The 20,038-nt window shown below is 36.6% G+C and overlaps 2 protein-coding genes across 7 annotated transcripts; one reads left to right on the top strand and one right to left on the bottom strand.

Moving 5' to 3' along the window:
* Nucleotides 1–6,409: 6,409 nt before the first annotated feature.
* LOC121992095 (pentatricopeptide repeat-containing protein At4g02750-like) lies at nucleotides 6,410–13,188 on the top strand. 6 transcript variants are annotated; one of them, XM_042546242.1, is made up of 5 exons: nucleotides 6,410–8,596; nucleotides 9,309–9,732; nucleotides 9,840–9,963; nucleotides 12,005–12,650; nucleotides 12,722–13,188. In XM_042546242.1, exon 1 carries the CDS (start codon nucleotides 6,422–6,424, stop codon nucleotides 8,402–8,404), a length of 1,983 nt encoding a protein of 660 aa, XP_042402176.1. In that variant the 5' UTR covers nucleotides 6,410–6,421; the 3' UTR covers nucleotides 8,405–8,596; nucleotides 9,309–9,732; nucleotides 9,840–9,963; nucleotides 12,005–12,650; nucleotides 12,722–13,188. The 6 variants fall into 6 exon arrangements, with proteins under 6 accessions (XP_042402176.1, XP_042402173.1, XP_042402177.1 ...); XM_042546239.1 differs by having other exon boundaries at nucleotides 6,411–8,596; nucleotides 9,309–9,749; XM_042546243.1 differs by having other exon boundaries at nucleotides 6,411–8,596; nucleotides 9,897–9,963.
* LOC121992096 (protein DETOXIFICATION 49-like) lies at nucleotides 9,959–11,896 on the bottom strand. The gene has a single exon (XM_042546245.1). It carries the CDS (start codon nucleotides 11,694–11,696, stop codon nucleotides 10,116–10,118), a length of 1,581 nt encoding a protein of 526 aa, XP_042402179.1. The 5' UTR covers nucleotides 11,697–11,896; the 3' UTR covers nucleotides 9,959–10,115.
* Nucleotides 13,189–20,038: the final 6,850 nt, after the last annotated feature.

Raw genomic sequence — 20,038 nt, forward strand, 5'->3', positions numbered from 1 at the left:
GCAACACAGTCTTTTGTAGACTAGCAACCATCAGCTAATTTTATTTCAAAAATGGCTGATGGATCTAGAAATGCCTGATTTACTTCAAATAAAGTCCTGTGTGATTGGCTCAGTCTTCTTATTACAGTCATGCCATCAACCATCATCGCAATACACTATATTGAGAGGAACAATATTTTTCAACTCAATTCAAGTGTGATAAAAATTTTCTATGAGTTGACCAACAATAGCGTTGTTGCTGATTTAAATTTTAAGAGACATATATCAAATCGAAGCTTATTCATAGATCTTCGATTTAATATATTATGCGTCCCATGATTTAATATGAGTCAAACTTATGACCTCTCAAAATTTATCTAGTATACACGTTGTAGCAACTACGAAACTGTAGTTGCTACAACTACAAGTTTAACTTTAAGAGGGTATAACTTTTTATTTAGACTAAACCATTAAATGCACATATCATATTGAAGGTCTTTAAAAGAACTTTGATTTTATGTATTATGTGTCTTATAGTTCAACACGAATCAAAAGTTATGGCTTCTTAAAGTTATAACTTGTAGTTGTAGCAATTATAATTTTGTAGCTGCTATAATGTGAGATCAGCAACACATTATTAATGACTTAACCATTGGATGCATAAACTATTAAACATATTATATATCAAATCGAAGATCTTTAAACAACTTGAGATGATGTTTGACGGTCATAATATAAAATTACAATAATAATTTTATTGAGTTTTACAACAATAATACACTAGAAGAACACAATAATTTAGATAAAACAATTAGCAGTATACAACAATTTGAAATTATAAAAAAAATGATATCTTTGGAAAATGGAAGTCCAAGGAACTTATTTGTGATGTCAGTCACTGAGTATGATCGTCGTGACCCTTATAATGCTCTTTTGACATCATTTATCATATTTGAATTGAGTTGAAAAAATTGCTACTCTCAATATAGTGTATCGCAATGGTGTTTGGAGTGAATATGATATCTCTAGGTTCATCAACCACTTTTGGGATGAAACTGACTAATGGTTATTAGTTTGCAGAAGACTATGTCCCTGGTCTTTAGAAGATCAATAACTTGTTGTAGTAGTTACTGCAAGTACCCCAAGTTGTTTTTGATATGATCAACCGAGTTATGTTAGGTCATTTGTTATTTTGATACCTTGTGTCTAAGTGTACAAAAACTTAGGAACACAAGAAGTCAAGTGGAAGACGTAGTGGAAGACGTAGGTGATGAGAAGGATTGCACAGGAAGCGAGTTGATAGGCTCAGTGCATCTAAGGGACAAAAGCTACGGAAATGTACACCGGTGGATGAGAAAGATGCGCAAGAAGTGTTCGAGGGACAAGAAGAGGGGAGGAAACCTGCTCGAGGAGAAGGTCGGAGTTGAGTTCGGGTGAGCTCAACTCCGGAGGACCGGAGATCACCCAAGCAAGCTGGAAGCTTGTTGCCTCCATGGAGGGTGCCCTGACCTCCATGGAGGGCGCCCTCGCGCCTCTAATGGAGGTGCTTTATGTTGTTGATTATCGTTAGCTGACCATTATGAGTGAATAAAGCTTTATCCATTAGAGCACCTTTTATGTCAGTGGAGGCGCCTCCAACCGATGGAAACCAACGATAATATCTACCTAGAATGCTATAGATAGCATCTTAAAGCTAGGAGTTAAATAAAACAACTAGTAATCAATATCTATACTCCTTACTGAGCTATCAACGATTGTAAGAGGTTTCTCCACCTTCAACAAAGGAGATTCTTATTGAGCTTTCACTTGTCTTAGATTAACAATCGCCTAGGTTATAACTAAGTAAACTATGATGTCTCTTACTCTTTTTTATGTTGTTTATTTTAATTGTTTAATCAATTGTCTATCCTTGCTAGTTCAAAAGCAAGATATTTTTTCTAACTCTTATTTCAGAGTTATTCACCCCCTCTCCTCTAGCCGGCCTTACACGGACCAACGGTTATGAAATTGTAGTTATTACAACTATAAGTTATACCTTTGAGAGGTCATAACTTTTGATTAGGGTTGAATTATGGGATGCACAATATATTAAATCGAACCTCATTCTAAGATCTTCGATTTGATATATTGTGCGTCCCATGATTTAATTTGAGTCAAAAGTTATAACATCTTAAAGTTTACCCAGCATACACGTTGTAGCAGCTATGAAACCATAACTACTACAATTACAAGTTTAACTTTAATAGGTCTTAACTTTTGACTGGGATTGAACCACAAGACACACAATATATTAAATCAAAACTTCTTCAGAGATCTTTGATTTGAGATATTATGGGTTTCGTAGTTCAACCCGAATAAAAAGTTATGACTTCTCGAAATTAACTAGTAGTTATAGCAACTACAATTTTATAACAGCTACAATATGTTACTGGTATTCAAAAATTCAGCAACAAAGACAACCAACAATGTGTTGAAAAATAAATTTTAAGTGGTCATAGATTTTGACTAGTATTAAAGCATGAGACACACAATATATAAAATCAAAGCTGGTTATGAGATCTTCGATTTGATATATTATGTGTTCCATAATTCCACCTGAATTAAAAGTTATGACCTCAAAATTATAACTTAAAGTTGTAGCTTCTACAATTTTGTAACTAGTATAATGTGCTTTTAATCAAGATTAGCAACAATGTTTTGTTGGTCTTCAGAAATTCAGCAACAAAGACCAGCAACAACATATTGAATTGTAAACTTTTGACTGTGATTGAACAAGAAGATGTATATAATATATCAAATCAAAGTTGTGCAGAGATCTTCGATTTGAGATATTATACGTTCTATAATTCAACCAAAATTAAAAATTATAATCTCTCAAAGTTATAACTTATATTTGTATTAGCTACGATTTCATAGTTACTATAACATATTGTTGGTCTTCTAAAAATCAACAACACGAAGAGTTTTTTTTGTCTTTTGAAGATCAACAACATATTATTGCTAACTTAACCATTGGACACATAAAACATTAGACGTATAATATATCAAATCGAAGATCTTTGAACCATTTGAGATGGTGTTTGACGGTCATACCATAAAATTACAATAATAGTTTTATTGAGTTTTACAACAATAATATACTATAATTTAGACAATAATACACAATAATTTAAACCAAAGAGCACAATAATTTAGACAAAACAATAATTAATAGTATAAAATAATTTGATATTAAAAAAAGTTATAGCAACAATAAAAGATCTTTGAATAAGCTTTGATTTGATATATATTATGTATCATATAATTCAATTTGAAGCAAAAGTTATAACATCTCAAAGTTATAACTTGTAGTTGTAGTAGTTATGATTTTGTAGCTGCTATAATGTGTTGTTGATTTTTGAAAAATTAGGAATAATGTTGTTAATAACTTAAATTTTGAGAGACTATAACTTTTGACTTAAATTGAATCACGAGACGCTCAATATATCATATCGAAGATCTATGAACCACCTTCAATTTGATATATTGTGTCCCGTGGTTTAATTCTAGTTAAAAGTTACGATCATTTGAAGATCAACAATAAAATCAGCAACACAATATATTGTGTTGATGATTTTTCAAAATCAACAACAACGTTGTTGCTGACTTAAATTTTAAGAAATCATAATTTTTTATTGAGATTGAATCATGAGACGCATAATATATCAAATCGAAGATCTTTGAACGAGTTTCAATTTGATATATTATGCGTTTCATGGTTTAATCTCAGTCAAACCATGATCTTTTGAAGATCAACAACATAATGTATTGTATTACTGATTTTTTAGCAGTATAAAATCAACGTGTTGCTGACTTAAATTTTGAGAGACCATAACTTTTGATTCGAATTGAACCATGAGACACAAAATATATCAAATTGAAGATTTCTAAATGATTTTCTATATTGTGTGCCCCATGATTTAATCTAAGTCAAGTTTAAGTCAACAACACTGTGTTGCGGATTTTCAGAAATCAGCAACATAGTTTTGTTGATTTTTGAAAATTAGTATTGTGTTGCTGATTTTCAAAAATTAGCAACATAGTTTTATTGATTTAAAAAAAAAACTAGCAACAATGTGTTGTTGACTTAAATTTTGAGAAATCATAATTTTCAATTTCCAAAAATTAGCAACACGGGGCTAATTTTTGAAAACCAGCAACACAGTTGTTGCTAGTTTTCAGAAATTAGCAATATTATATTACTGTTGATTTTTAGAAATCAGCAACATAGTATTGCGGATTTTCATTGTTGCTAATTTTTGAAAACTAGCTTGTGTTGTTGATTTATCTTTATGACCTTGTTTATGTTTATTATATTTGATATGCTACTTTCAAACTGTACATAAAATTTGAAGATAATTTAGTCTGCAATTTATCTTTTCAATCAATAATCTTCAGCATTCTATATGAGCTCAAACAAGCAAACTGCTTGAAAGATAATGCGACCAATCTTCTTTCGATAAATTGATAAAAAAAAAGACACAGAACATCCATTATTGATCTCAAACATAGACTAACATCAATGATAAAATTAAACAATATAAGGAAGACAATTGCCCAAGCATGAAACTTAGTAACAAAGAAAATGAGTTTTCAGGAGCAATTAGGGACTCAAAGCTTCCTTTAAAAGGTAATTGGTTAGGGTGTCTAGATAAACTTCACAACTAATATGAAAAATCATCTCATGCCTTGTTGGAGCTAACTCTCCTTAGGCGAAGCTGCGAAACGTCTCACTAAAGAGTTAGAACTGACAATGAGGTCAATCCACCAGTAGGCAATTGAGATTTTAGAATCGAAAGACGCCTCATGACTGAGAAGGCTTTGTTGAGACACACTGCTTGGGTCTTCAACTAAGATTGGAGTAGCTTTTGTGGAGAGGAACAAGTATTAAAAGAGAGTCCTTGACATTCTACCTAACATTTATTTAGCAATGAACTCTGATAGTAGCATAATAACAATACAATAACTTCAAAAGAAAAAAGTAATTGATAGATAATAAGTTGTAAAGCACAAAACTTTAGAAGCTCAAACAGGAACTTCCACCAAGCTATCACTTCCTTCTCTCGTCCTTTAACCAAATCATTTTGCAAGCCAATGCCCTTAGTCTTCGTACGTTCTTAACACCCTTCTTCCTCAGGCTTCTCAATTTCTATTTTCATGGTACCTACTACTTTTTTCACCCTTCTCATCTTCATGTATCTTCTCAACAATTTCCAATGCTTTAGCACCACCAAGCTTGTCCTTTTGGCTACCAAGACGCGATTTTTTCTCCTCCTTTGGCTCATTGAACCCACAACCATCTGAATCAGTACTCACCTCTAGAAAATTGACATCCTTCCCCTTTGTGTCCAAGTTGCAACTATTTTTGAATCTTCCATCGTTGCCGCCTCAATCGTCTCCTCATCGTGGCCATTTCCATCAAAGATTGGCCATTTCCATCAAAGGAGGCTCCTTTACGACACTCCTCATGCAAATCTAAAAAAGTAGTAGAGCATGATGACTTCGTTGTCGAAGTCGTGCTCCTGCAACGATTTCCAAATGTCCTCATCGACGTTGAGGCCCATCAAGATCTCCCGATCTTGGAACTCAAGATGACTTTCTATGGTGAATGTGATACTCAAGAGCAAAAAGACAAGGAGGCAAAGAGAGAGGAGATTGAGAGAGGAGAATGAGGAAAACATGATATTGTGGTGCTGATTTTTGGATGAATAATAATAGAAAAGAGAGGAGGGTAAAATGAAAAATGAACTCAACGAGACTACGTTGTTTGGACAATTCCAAAACTAAAATGGAGAAAACACAGAACCACTAGGGATGACAATGGGACGGGGCGGGGGCGGGTTTGCCATTCCCATCCCCGCCCCGTTCTCATTTTTTTGGGTTCGGGGATTCCCCGAACCTGAACCCACGGGGATCAAATCCCCATCCCCGCCCACATACGCGCCTCATTCCTAAATTTAATTTATATTATTATTATTATTATTTAATAATGATTATTAATGATAATATTAATATTAATATCAATATTAATAATATTTCCAAAAATTTTAATATTAATATTAACCCTATTATTAATATTTTTTTTAAAAAAATCATATTATTATTTATTAATATTAATAATAATGATATTCGGGGCGGGTTCGGGGATGGAGATAGTATTCTCATACCCGCCCTGAACCCGCCCCATCCCCGAAAAATCGGGGATCCCCATCTCCATTTCGGATTTTCTCCGTAAGACTTCAAACTCATAGGGAAAATTATCATTCCTAACAACCACCTACGCATTTGAGTAAATTGCCGCTAATTTTAAATTTAGAATTAAATTAAATCCTATTGTTAATTTAAAGGCGCCAATATTACAATCCTTATTATTACGGGCTGTACCTCCAATTTGGCCATAACCATGAGCCGCTACTCCGCTGTCATTCTGCGGTCTCTTCTTCTTCGTCGGAATCGCTCTCTCGAGTTGCTTCGTTCAATCTCATCGCCTCCGCCTCTAAATGCGACACACCGACTTATCACAATCTCCAGCGCTGCCGCCTCTCCTTCGCCACTCCCATCGGACATCCGCTCATGCAACGAGATGCTCTCCTCTATCGGCAGGGCGCGCGGCATCGACGAAGCGCGCGCCCTGTTCGACCGGATGCCCCAACGAGACCTCGTCACCTACGCCTCAATGATCAGCCTCTACCTCAAGGACGGCCTCCTACAGCAAGCCGAGGCTCTCTTCCGCCGGCTCCCCCGCCGGACTGTCGTCATTGAGTCGGCCATGATCGACGGGTACGCCAAGGCTGGGAGACTGGAGGAGGCGCAGAAAGTGTTCGATGCGATGGAAGAGCGGAATGTAGTGTCCTGGACGAGCTTGTTGTCTGGGTATTGTCGGCTTGGACGAATTGACGAAGCAAGGTGGATCTTTGATCGGATGCCGACGAGGAATGTCGTATCTTGGACAACAATGCTCCTAGGGTACGCTCGCAGTGGGCTTCTCGAGGTTGCCCGAGAGCTTTTCGAGCAAATGCCGGAGAGAAACGTCGTGGCTTGGACAGCTATGATCAAGGGTTACATAGAAAATGACTACATTGACTATGCCCGGGAGTTGTTCGACAGAATGCCGGAGCCAAATGTGTACACCTGGAACATCATGATCTCCGGCTATTTGGATAGTGATAGAGCAAAGGATGCAATGCATTTGTTTCAGTTGATGCCGTACAAGAATACAGTTTCATGGACAACAATGGTTAGTGGCATGGCTCGGAAGGGTTTGACAGTGCAAGCTTGGGAGTTGTTTGAACAAATGCCGATAAAGGATATTGCAGCTTGGAATGCGATGATCACTGCTTATGTGAATGACGGTTTCATGAGCGAGGCGAGGATGCTCTTTGATTCCATGCCAAAAAGAAATATAGTGACTTGGAATGCAATGACTGATGGGTATGCTAAGAATGGATTTAAAGATGAAGCCATGAGGCTTCTCATTTGCATGCTTCGGTCACTGGTGAAGCCAAATGAGGCTACGCTTACTGGTATTCTAGCCAACTCCGATAGCAATATTGTAGTAAGGGAAATTCATGGACTAGCAAATAGGCTTGGCTTGAACTCGAACACTTCATTCATGAATGCTTTGATAAATTTGTACTCAAGAACTGGCGACCTGAATTCAGCATGGCTTACCTTTCATGAGGTTGAAATAAAGGATGTCATCTCATGGACCGCAATGATACTAGCTTACTCAAACCATGGGCACAGTGATTATGCATTGGAATTGTTTGCGCTGATGTTGAGACATGAAGTTATGCCTGATGGGATTACTTATCTCGGAGTGTTGTCAGCTTGTAGCCATGCTGGCCTTGTTGAGAAGGGAAAGAAGATCTTTGGCTCTATGGAAAGAATATATGATTTGGAACCAACAGCAGAGCACTACTCTTGCCTTGTGGACTTGCTAGGTCGAGCTGGGCAACTTGAGGAAGCTAAGGCTATGGTGATGAAGATGCCGGCAAGCAAGAGGGATGAGGTAGTTTTGGGGGCTTTGTTGGGTGCTTGTAAGTTGCATGATCAGGTAGAGGAAGCATGCAATGTTGGTGAGGAGTTGATTGAGTTAGACCCATCAAGCTCAGGGGGCTATGTCCTTCTTGCCAATATACATGCTTCACAGGGGCAGTGGACTGATGTGGCCCGTCTGAGGAAGATGATGAAGGAAAGGAAGGTGAAGAAAGTCCCTGGTATCAGTCATATTGAGGTTAACACAAAAGATCATGTGTTCTTTGCTGGCGATCGGTCACATCCTGAGGCAAAGCAAATTTATGCAATGCTAAAAGAGGAGCTTCTCCCACATATGAAGGATATGGGCTACTCACAATTGACTTGCTATGATAAAACGATAGCTTAAGATTCAAAACCTTTCTGAAGTTCCCCGTTATACTTAGAAGATGCTTGCTTTTAAGTTGCTACTTTGCTATCGAGGAGAACTGATTGGAACAAGCTGAAATGAGGAAGTTGCTTAATTAGAATGGCCCATCTCCCATCCAAGTTCTTATAAAATTCCAGGTCACCATCAGATAGAGAGTTCAACAATAAGAAGGTGAGAAAAAATCAATCTTTTGGCAATAAAAAGATTAATTTTAGCAGTTTTTAGCTATTAAGACATGCATTTTAGCAGTTTTTTTTTTTAAATAACAAAACTGTTCAATAGAAATGCTAAAAAATAATGATTTCTTAAAAAATAAAACAGATGAATGTTTTCCTTGAGCACGGTCCTTCCTTACACACATACATGCATATATATACATGTTTTTTTAATTGTTTAAGATTTGTCACGCAAATTTATATATTTCTCACATTGTTTTGGTTGCCTATTTGTATATTGTTGTTGCATTTAACAACTTTCAGCCCCACACATTTTAGTTTATCAAATTCATCAATCGCATGACTTCCTACTTTGTCCTCTCCTTCTACATCAATATATTTTAATTTTTCTATGCACCAATCCCATCATCATCCCTTCCATAGTTTCCTGGAAGTCAACGTACTCATCTACTTCTCACAAGAAGATAATAATCCTGTATTCTTTTGCATTTTGTAAGCAAGTAGTGGAAAACAAACTGCACTGGTGTTCATGTGTGCATTGATCACTCTTCATCAGTGTTCTTAAAATCGGATTGAACATGGGACAAAAGACTTTTGTTTTGAATTAGAAATGCTCAATCCAACTGAGAGCTTGCACTTCTTGTTCCTTCTGTATCTCAGTGATTATTGCTGATGGATATTACTGATAGCCGTATCTTTTGTTACAGAGGAATATTAACCTGAGACTTGTGCAGAATGAGTGTCCTTATCATACATTGTCACTAGACATGTGCACTCGATCAGAAAACCATATTGATGCACAATAATGATGGTCCTCAACCATGTGGCTTTAAGCTGTGATTACTGTATCCAACAAAGGGACCAACCTAGCGCATGCTGCATGCTGCATGGTGCAGGAAATGAACAGGAGTTTTTACGCTCTAGGATGGTCATGCATTTGACTGTGGGGGAGATTTGACTGCTTTCTCATGCATGAATGGGAGCAGAACTATATTGAGATGATAAATCCTGCTGCATTGAGATTAAAAGTTTTGGTGGTAAAGACAGAAACATTCATTCATTGAGCATGAACTGAGAAACTAGCTGTCCATGTTTAGAGTTGTGGAGATGAAGCAAGTCCATATAAGTTTTGTAAGTTACATTAAAAGGTCATACATATCAAACATTTTATCTGTGATAATTACTTTTCTTTTCCTGGCATATCTTTTGCTTCAAAATGTTTATATGGATTGATGCAGATCACTTGATTTTGCTTACGCAATTGGATCTGACATTTAAATTATGCTGAATCGAAGGATCTAGGAATGGCGGCTGGTCCACAGAATCTAGAAGCGGCCAATCATTATTCACTGACTACTTTGGGTAAATTTCACTTTTTTCACTTTAATAATTTGGAACAATATCTGGTCTCTTTCCCAGTTGATTCATATGATAAGAGATGACAAAAATTTTAAAAATTGGAAAATAAAAGATATGAAAAGATGGGGAAAATATAAAACTACGGGTTTGGAGAATTAGTCAACGTTAGCGCCGCCTTGAAGCTTAGTTGTTGCTTTTTTCTGGTCGTCGCTATCTGCCACCACTGTCACCACGACGATCTCTTCGTCGGTGGCGGCGGCGTTGAGTCGTCCGCCGACTAGCCGCTGCGCGCGCTGCGCCTGCAGGTCCCAGTCGGTGCGGAGGACGACGAGCAGCATCAGGACGACGCACGTAGACTGCGCCGCCAGCATGCCGAGCCAGAGCCCACGGAAGTCCCACCGGGCCCAGAACGCCAGTGCGGCCGCCACCGGCATTCCCACGCCGTAGAACGAGCCCAGGTTTATGTTGGCCCCGGTGCGAGGCCGCGCGCTCCCCCGCAGCACCCCGCACCCGGCGGTCTGCGGGCAATTTCCCAGCTCGCAAGCTCCGATCACGGGGAGCACGGCGGAGGTTAGCGCCGCGATGGCCGCGTCGGGCGTGAACATCCGTGTCCAAGCGTGTCGCACCGCCACCGCGAAAGCGAGCGCGAGGATCCCGAGAACGGCGCCGCAGGCGAGGCCGACGGCGGCGGCTCGACGGGCGCGGTCTGGGCGGTTGGCACCGAGCTCGTTGGCGACGCGAGTGGAGACGCCGAAGCTGAGGGAGGAGGGGAAAATGTAGATCAGAGAGGTGGTCTGAATTAGAATACCCATGGAGGCGACGGTGGATTTGGGGTCGAGGAGGAAGCCACAAAGGAGGACCATGATCTCATACCACCACCACTCCAGGCACACCGAGATAGCGCTGGGAATCGCTAAATTGAGCAGAGAACGCCATCCCTTGAAACAATCGATGGAGAAATCGAGCGCCGCAGTTTGTCGATGGACGCCGGAGAAATAGACGTACAGGACGAGGAGGAGGAGGAGGTTGAGATTGGTGCAGACGGATGCAAAGGCGACGCCGCGAATGCCGAGGCGGAGGTAGAAGACGATGGCGCAGTTGAGGGGGAGGTGGAGGAGGGCGGCTGCTGCAGCGGCGTAGGTGAGGGGGAGAGTGATGGACTGTGAGCGGAGGAAGATGCGGATGGGATGGAGGAAGGATTGCAGCAGGAGGTCGGGGATGGAAGCGAGGACGTAATCGTGCGCGGCAGCGGCGATTTCATCATCCTGGCCGCAGAGGAGGAGAAGTCGGCGCATGGCGAGCCAGAGCGCGGCGATAGGGAGGGAAGCCGCGAGGAGGAGGACGACGGCGCGGTGGAGAGCGGGGCCGAGGAGAGCCAGGCGTCGGGCGCCGACGGCCTGCCCGCAGACAGGCTCCATGCCCATGGCGAGGCCGGAGAGCACGGAGTAGCCGGTGATGTTGGCGAAGCCAATGGCGAGCGCGCCGCCGGCGAGCGGGAGCCGCCCGAGTCGTCCGAGGAAGATCATGGAGATGAGCGAGCGAGAATATAGGAGGAGACCAGCGACCGTCATGGGCGTGGCGATCGCGAGGATCCGCTTGGCCTCCACCACCACCCGCGCCGCCGCCGCCGTGGGCTCGTGCAGTTGCACCTCATTTGGGCTGTCGTTCACGTCTCCTCTCTTCTCCATCCATGGCCTTATCAAGCCCTGCTTCAGATTGGGCTCCTCCAATGACATCTGCCCTCCCTTTCTTTCTTTCTTACTTTCTTGCTATCTTTCTATACGATTCAACACACGAGCATGGCAGCAGCTGTGGGGCAGACCTGCCTATGCAGCCTCTCTTCACTTCACTTCCCTTGCTGAAAGAAAGGGAGCAAGGGAGGGATTTAAATAGAGAGGATGACGAGAGAGATGGCTCGTTTTTCTTAAAACGTTTCTTTTCATTCCAACACGTGCCTTTTAGGATGAACATTAAGGTTTCATACTAAATTTAACAAAGCTACTTATCAGAATCCTTGTTTCATTCATCCTTTTCCAATTTTTAGAAAGAAAAGAGAGGGAAAAGAATGACCACCACCACCACCGCACCACAAGATGCTCTGCTTTGGACGATCCAGGCAGGCAGAACAGTCTGGACTAGCAAGTAGCGTTCGAAGTGGCTAGCAGTTGGCTCCTCAATCATCATCCTAACTGGACCAGCCATCTCAACAGCATGCTAAACAGTATCATCGTGTCGATAGCTTAGCAGCAGGGCTAAACACTGGAAACACTGTGCCAGTCGTTTGTCGTTTTTTCTCGTTTCAGATTTCTTACGTTGCCTGTAACTTTTGCAGCCGGCTGAAGAGTGAAGATCCGATCCACCTTCGAGCATTCAAGTTTGTTAGCTCACAGAGTAGAGGGGACGCAGCACTGCTTCCTGAATGCATGACAAATGGCCAAACTGTTTCCCCCGTCAGACTCCACTCGACTCCACACTACGCTAAGACTGCTGCCCCTTTCCCTTCTGATCCACTCAACAAGTGCTCATCCATCACTATTCACTGCAGTGGTCCAGGTGTGGCCGCAGAAGATCCAGTCCTGGATCGCCAAGATTTGCGGGAATCCAGGACAAAATTTGGACGGTTTTCTAATTTGTTGGCTAGTGATGGGACTGCGTCGTCCTCTCCTCATCAGCCCCCACAGGCAACACTGGTAAGTAAATGGCTAAAAATTCACTTGTGGAAATGAGGGACACGGTTTGACCTTTGGATTGCACACGGCAGAATCCACTGGAGAAAAGATTGGATCCTTATGCCAAATCCATCTCCACAAGCACCCACAGTCCTGCCCACCCACTTTCGGCCTCTGCGACTGCAAGTGGATTCAATGCGTGTCTATTCATCTCATCTCTCTCGTCAACATCCTCTTCGAATCTGAGATGTAAACGATTTGATGCTCCTCTACGTGTTCGAATCCGTGAAGCACTTATTGATCGCGGTGGATATCCGGAATGAGATTTTGCTAAAAAGGGTGAAAGTTCCTACGTGTTCTTCTTCTTCTTCTTCTTCTTCTTCTTCTTCTTCTTCTTCTCACTTCATATTATTTTCAAATTTATTTATCATTAAAAGGGTATTTGACTGGAGTTTTCTCAAAACAAAAGGGTCATATTTCATCTTGATACACTGTTTCTGTCAAAGTCGAACTCCATTTGTCTCCATGCAGAGTCCAACTGGCATACTGCTTCTCCTTGGATTATCGACTTTGATACATTTCAGGACAAAAACTGATCAGTTGACTGCAAGGAAACTAAACACACTCATTACAGATTTGCACACGAATTCTCCATTCTGCATGAACTAGACGTCGTCGCATTAAATTTAATAAATTCATTCATTGAACAATTATTTTGTTTCATGTTAGCTTATAGCAAATTCAAAGTTGGTTAGGTGGATGGTATATGCACAAGAGGCTTGCACTTGGACAAGTTGGAAGCAAGTCAAGATTGATGGGCTTGACCAATTTTTTGCATTTCACAGGGAGGGAAATGGCTGGTTTAACAGGGTAGACAAAGAAGCAAACACTTGACTCACTCCTAAGAGTACAAACGATTCGACCGATTTGCATTTAAAATTATTAAATTTGAATCAAATTCAAACATGTTCGATAATTTTTTCAAGCCGAATTTGAATTCATAATGCTTTATTTGACATGAGCTAAACTAGAATCGAACTCTGATTATTTTTATATAATTTTAATTTAAATATGCTCGAAATTATGCCACGGGCCACAAATTGGACTGCAATTCACAATTAGGCCGACAGCCCAATTGGGCTGCCATGGAAAGAGACCAGCGAGCCTTTGTTGGCCTTGGGTCTTATATTTGGGCAGCAACCGCCACGGTCAAGAGTCTGCGGTCAGTGATGGCGGCGGCGGCGCAACAGTTTGACAGAGAAAGAGGTGCACGTGGTAATAGATTGAATAACGTTGACATTAGGGCACCGCCCTTGCAACACCAGCAAGCCAGGTAAGAGACAAAGCCAACTGGCTTGAGTATGGAAGTCAATAGAATACGTGTCAATTGGAACCTCCCTTTGCTTAATCCGGATTCTCTTCTGACCCACAGGATGTCCTTCCCCGTGTCTTGAGTGTTGACAGCCAACCAGGGAGGACTACGAGGACATCAGCAACGAACGGTCAACCGAAATCCAACTGTCACAGACGTAGATTTTATCAAGCCACTATCATTCAGCTGGAACCTCAATGTACTAATGGATGCAGATATGATCAAGTAACAAGTTTTACATTAAATAATAATAGTTTAATAAAATCTAAAATCATCCAATTACATAACATCCAAATGTATAATATAGCATCCAAATATATATAACATAGCAAGTAACAAATTAATCATCTCTACCATTTGGAATAATAAGTTTTTATGATATTCATAAGGATATCCAAGTAAAGCTATTTGACCGTTTACCAAGGTACAAATAGCTAGCTTGTAGAAATTATATATTGCTCAACGCTCAATTGAGTCAACAAATTTCACAGTACTTCAGGAATATAAAGTTTATTTGACTTAATCAATTCATGTGTTGAACTTCTAATGATTTCATATTGTCATCATTAACTTTACCTCTATTGTACTCTTGTTCTTTGATGATGCTCTAACAAAAAGTTAGTTTGAGATTTAGTTGGTTCAGAACTAAGAGTTGGTATTTGGACATCCTTATTAACTGCATTTGAATTGTCCAAATAGATTTTCTGTTGAAATATCATAAATTCAACTTCATCAATAGTTTCAAAATGATTTCCACCAATATTATTCTCCACTTCTATACTAGCTCTTTGCTTTCGCATTTATGATGCAATTTTGGCATGTTGTCCCATAGCCCTATCTTTCCCATATAATTGAAATAACTTCTCATAATGTCAAATATGCTTGCTCTTCCATTCAGCAACAACTGTTGATTTTAACTACAAGTTACAATATAATTACATCAAACTTTCATTCATAGATAGTATTATAAGAAAAAAATCAATATAGTTTTTAAATACATATCATGAAACACACCTCAAGTAGTTGTTGCCAAACTTTATATTCAACAATGAAGAATTTTATGATAGGATCTCATGCAAAACCACTTATACCACCATTCTTGAATATATCATAACATGAAAATCAATCTCTTTTAATATGTTTCATGCGATTTTCAATCAGGTCCTTATCGATAGGTTTGTTGAGAAATCTTGCTTTCAATTCATTTACAATATTTTAAAATGAATGTGTAATAAAGGTTCCACAAACCCTATTGGCTATATTATATTGGTTCAAATATATATCAATAAGAGCATCATCCATTATTTTATTATAGACACACTGGTTATTTGTCTTGCTTGTAGTTGCATTTTCACTTTACAAGTCCTTTTTTGGCATCCTTAAAAGCAAAAATATAGTAACAATCAAACACACAATCACATAAATAGTAAGATGATATAAAATTAAAATAACATAATAAGTTAAAATATCAACATTCACAATCCTCTACTTACAAGAGAATTTGCCCAAAATTACAAAATAAACAAATAAATATAAATATCACATATTATAATTTAATCACATAGTCGCAGCTATGGAATCCCTAAGGAATTCTCCCACTCTTGCATCTTTATTGTCATCTCTATTACTATGATTCTCCTCTTATTGTTCACCATTATTATTAAGTTCAACATCAAACTCGTCAAATAATCCCTTATCTGGATCAGTATTAATTAAGTACAACAACAACAACAACAATCAATTTTATCCCACTAGGTGGGGTCGGCTATATGGATCCTTTTACCCCCATTGAGCTTTATCTTCTACTATATCATCAACTATACTTAAATAAATTTTATTTTATTTTATTGTTACTAACCAAGTTTTATTTGTCTTTCTCTTCCTCGTTTTATATGCGTGTTTGTTATAGTTTTACATTGCCTAACTGAAACATTTATTGGTCGTCTAAGTGTATGCTTGTATCATCTTAAACGTGTCTCTCAAAATTTTCGTTTAATAGATGCAATTCCAACTTTCTCTCTAATGCTCTTATTTCTTCTTCTGTCCATCCTAGTTTATCCATACATCCACCTTAACATTCTCATTTCTATAACTCACATCTTTTGCTCAAGTTATAGCCCAATATTCAGCTCCATACAACATAGCAGGTCTAACTATGATTTGGTAAATTTTTTTATAAGTTTTATAGGTACTTTACAGTCACATAAAATACCTGATGTTCTTTATTTCAGTCATCCTACTTGTATTTTATATAAGATATCTCTCTCAATCTCTCCATCATTTTATAAAAATGATCCTAAATATTTAAACCTCTTAGTTCCAGGTAACTCATTATCTCCTATCTTAACAATTGTTTCATTAAATCTAGTATTGTAAGACTAAAATATTTTCCTTCTAGTGTTTCCAATCAAGATTCTAGTTTATCATTTACTCCTTCACGTGTTTCATCTACCAAAATAATATCATTTGCAAACAACATGTACCACGGTACTATGTCTTGAATATATGCAGTGAGTTTGTTCATAATTAGTGTAAAAAGATAAGAACTTAGAGTTGATCTTTGATGTAACCCTATCTTTATTGAAAATACTTCATTTACTCCACCTGAATTCTTTACTCTAATCATTACATCCTCGTATATATCCTTAATTAGTTCAATATATGTCATGCTAACATCTATCTTTTTTTCTAGAATTTTCTATATAATTTTTCTTGGAACTCTATCATAAGTTTTTTCTAAGTCAATGAATATCATATGTAGATTTTATTTTTACTCCCAATATTTTTTAATTAGTTCTCTAAGAAGATGTATAACTTCTATTGTTGACCTTCCAAGCATGAACTCAAATTGATTTTCGATCACCGTGACCTTCCTCATTAATCTTTTTTCTATTATTTTTTTCCAAAGCTTTACAATATGACTCATTAGTTTAATATACCTATAGTTTGCACAATTTTGTATGTATCCCTTTTTCTTATATAAGGGAACTAGAATACTTATCCTCCATTGATCAGACATTTTTTTTCATTTTTAATATCATGTTAAATAATTTTGTAAGTCATTAAATACCTTGATTCCCTATGCACTTCCATACCTCTATCAGAATATCATCTGGTCTAATGATTTTTCCATTGTGCATCCCATTTAAAGCTTGTTCTACTTCTGAAGTTTGAATTCTTTGATAAAATTTTAAATTTTTATACTTATTTGACTTACCTAAATTACCTAAGTTAAGTTGGTTACCTAAACCTTCATTAAAAAATTGATGAAAATATTTCTTCTACCGCTCTTTTATTTGTCCATCATTTACTAGTACCCATTATATTCATCTTTAATACATTTTATTTGGATAAAATCTTTTGTCTTCCTTTCTCTTACTTTAGCTATTTTATAAATGCCTCTTTCCCCTTCTTTTATATCTAATTTTTGATATAATTGTTCAAAAATTTCATTATTTACTTCATTCACTACTTTTTTAGCCTCTTTCTTGTCTATTATATATTTTTTAAAAAATTTTCTCATTCTTACAAATATATAATTCTTTATAAGCTATTCATTTTTCTTTCATTTTCTATTGTACTTTCTCATTCCACCACTAAAATTCCTTACTTGGTGGTGCAAGTCTCTTTGACTCATCGAATACACTCTTAGCTAATATTTTTAACTTTGATACCATTTTATCCTATGTCGTATTAGAGTCACCATATATTTCATCTAATAATTGTACTCCTACCTTCTCCTTAAGTATATTTTGCTTCCCATCTTTTAACTTCCACCACTTAATTTTAGGAGACGTATATATTTTCTTTCTATTGATATTATGTTTGAGACCTATATCCAACACTACTAACCTATGTTAGGTAGTTAAACTTTCTCTAAGCATGACCTTGCTATCTTTACAAATTTTTCTATTCTTTTTCCTAACCATAAGAAAGTCAATTTACGATTTGTTTTTCCCACTTTTGAACGTGACTGAGTATTTTTCTCTTTTTTTAAATGAATGTATTAGGTAATATAAGATCCTATACTATTACAAAATATAATATATTTTTTTCTTCTTCATTTTTCATTCCAAACCCATAACCCACATATACCCTTTCATATTTCTCATTTTTCACTCCGATATGACCATTTAGATCGCCTCCTATTAAAATTATTTCATTTGACAGAATATTTTGTAATATTCTCCTCCTAATATAGTTTTGGTACGCTGCCTATATTTTGAATCTAAAATTGATACTTAGAAATATAGAGTATAAGGTCTTATATAGTTATGTTAAGGAACCCTAAACTCTATAAAAAAAGGAAAACGTTCAAATTATCCTAAAAGCTATAAACAAATAAATATATAATCTAACAAGAAGTTCTACTGCAAAATCATTAAAATAAGCACTTGATGATCTATTTCTAATACATGATTTGAGTATTTCAATGTTGCAAGGTCAAAGTTATGATAGTGCTAGAAATATACAAAGTGAGTATATATATAATGGACTTAAGGCTCTCATCTTGAAAGATAATAAGTCTACACATTACATTCATTGTTTTGCTCATCAATTTCAATTTAATTTCTGATATTGTTAATGTGGTTGGAGCCTCATGTAAGTGGAAAGATACTTTATGAGAGTCACAAGTTGCTAGAATAATTTCTAATCTAGAAATGAAGAAATCCTTAGTGGACGGGAATTGAATCAAGAGACATCTCTCACTCATCCTAGTGATACACATTGGGGATCACATTATAGAACTCTAAGGGTGTGTTTGGTTTGTTTGCATTTTTATTTTATTTTCTAGAAAATCATATTTTTTTGTTTTTCAGAAAATGACTTCTACGTGTTTTTCATTTTCTTAGAAAATGTTCTCTCTTTTTCTTGAAAATGAACGTGAAAAATACAAACCAAATACGTTTTCCATTTTCTCAAAAAATTAAAATAGCGACCAACATGAAAAATACAAACAAAACGTCTCCTAAATGATTTCATTATATTATTTGTATATGTAGTTAATGTACTTGATGTATTGCGGAAGAAAGTTTATTTTCGGATAAAAAGTTTGAGGCAATACAATCTTTTGAATTTGTGATTTCTTTTGATTATATATATATATATATATATATATATATATATATATATATATATATATATATATATATAAAAGCAAAAAATCTATAGAAAGCTTTAATGTTTGATTATTAAAAATAGATATATTATTAATATTTTTTTGCAAATTCCTATCAACAAAGTAAATATTTATTTATAATTTTACTTTCTAGAACTCAGAATGACAATAAATATTTAATTTTATGCTAAAAATAGAAATTTTATAGAAAATTTTAAATGTTTGATTATTAATATCATTAATACTTTCTTTATAAATTTCTGTCAACAAAGTTAATATTTATTTGTAACTTTATTTTCTATAAATAGATCTAATAATCCATAAATATGTTTACATAGCTTTGATATGTTCGATTATTAAAATTCAATATATCAAAAATACTTTCTTTACAAATTTACAACAAAATAAATATTTATTTGTGACTTCATTTTCTATAAATAGACCTAATAATTTGGAATATGCTTACATAGCTTTGATATGTTTGATTATTAAAAATAGATATATTATTAATATTTATTACAAATACGTCAACAAGTAAATATTTAATTGTAATTTTATTTTCTATAAATAGACCTAATAATATGGAAACATGCTTATATAACTTTGATACACTTTGATTATTAAAAGTAGATATATCATTAATACTTTCTTTGCAAACTCCTAGCAACAAAGTAAATATTTATTTGTTACTTTATTTTCTATAAATATATCTCATAATCCAGAAACATGCTTATACAACTTTAATATTTTTTATTATTAAAAATAGATATATCATTAATACTTCTTTTCAAATACCTGTCAACAAAGTAAATATTTATTTATAATTTCATTTTCTAGAAATAGACCTAATAATTTGGAAACATGCTTACATAGCTTTGATACATTTGATTAATTAATAAAAATAGATATATCATTAAT

Source organism: Zingiber officinale, chromosome 6B (assembly GCF_018446385.1).
Source record: "Zingiber officinale cultivar Zhangliang chromosome 6B, Zo_v1.1, whole genome shotgun sequence".
Lineage (NCBI taxonomy): Eukaryota > Viridiplantae > Streptophyta > Magnoliopsida > Zingiberales > Zingiberaceae > Zingiber > Zingiber officinale.

Bases quoted from the DNA above. Each gene is read 5' to 3' on its own strand.
- LOC121992095 (XM_042546242.1), top strand. From the start codon at position 6,422: ATGAGCCGCTACTCCGCTGTCATTCTGCGGTCTCTTCTTCTTCGTCGG.
- LOC121992096 (XM_042546245.1), bottom strand. From the start codon at position 11,696: ATGTCATTGGAGGAGCCCAATCTGAAGCAGGGCTTGATAAGGCCATGG.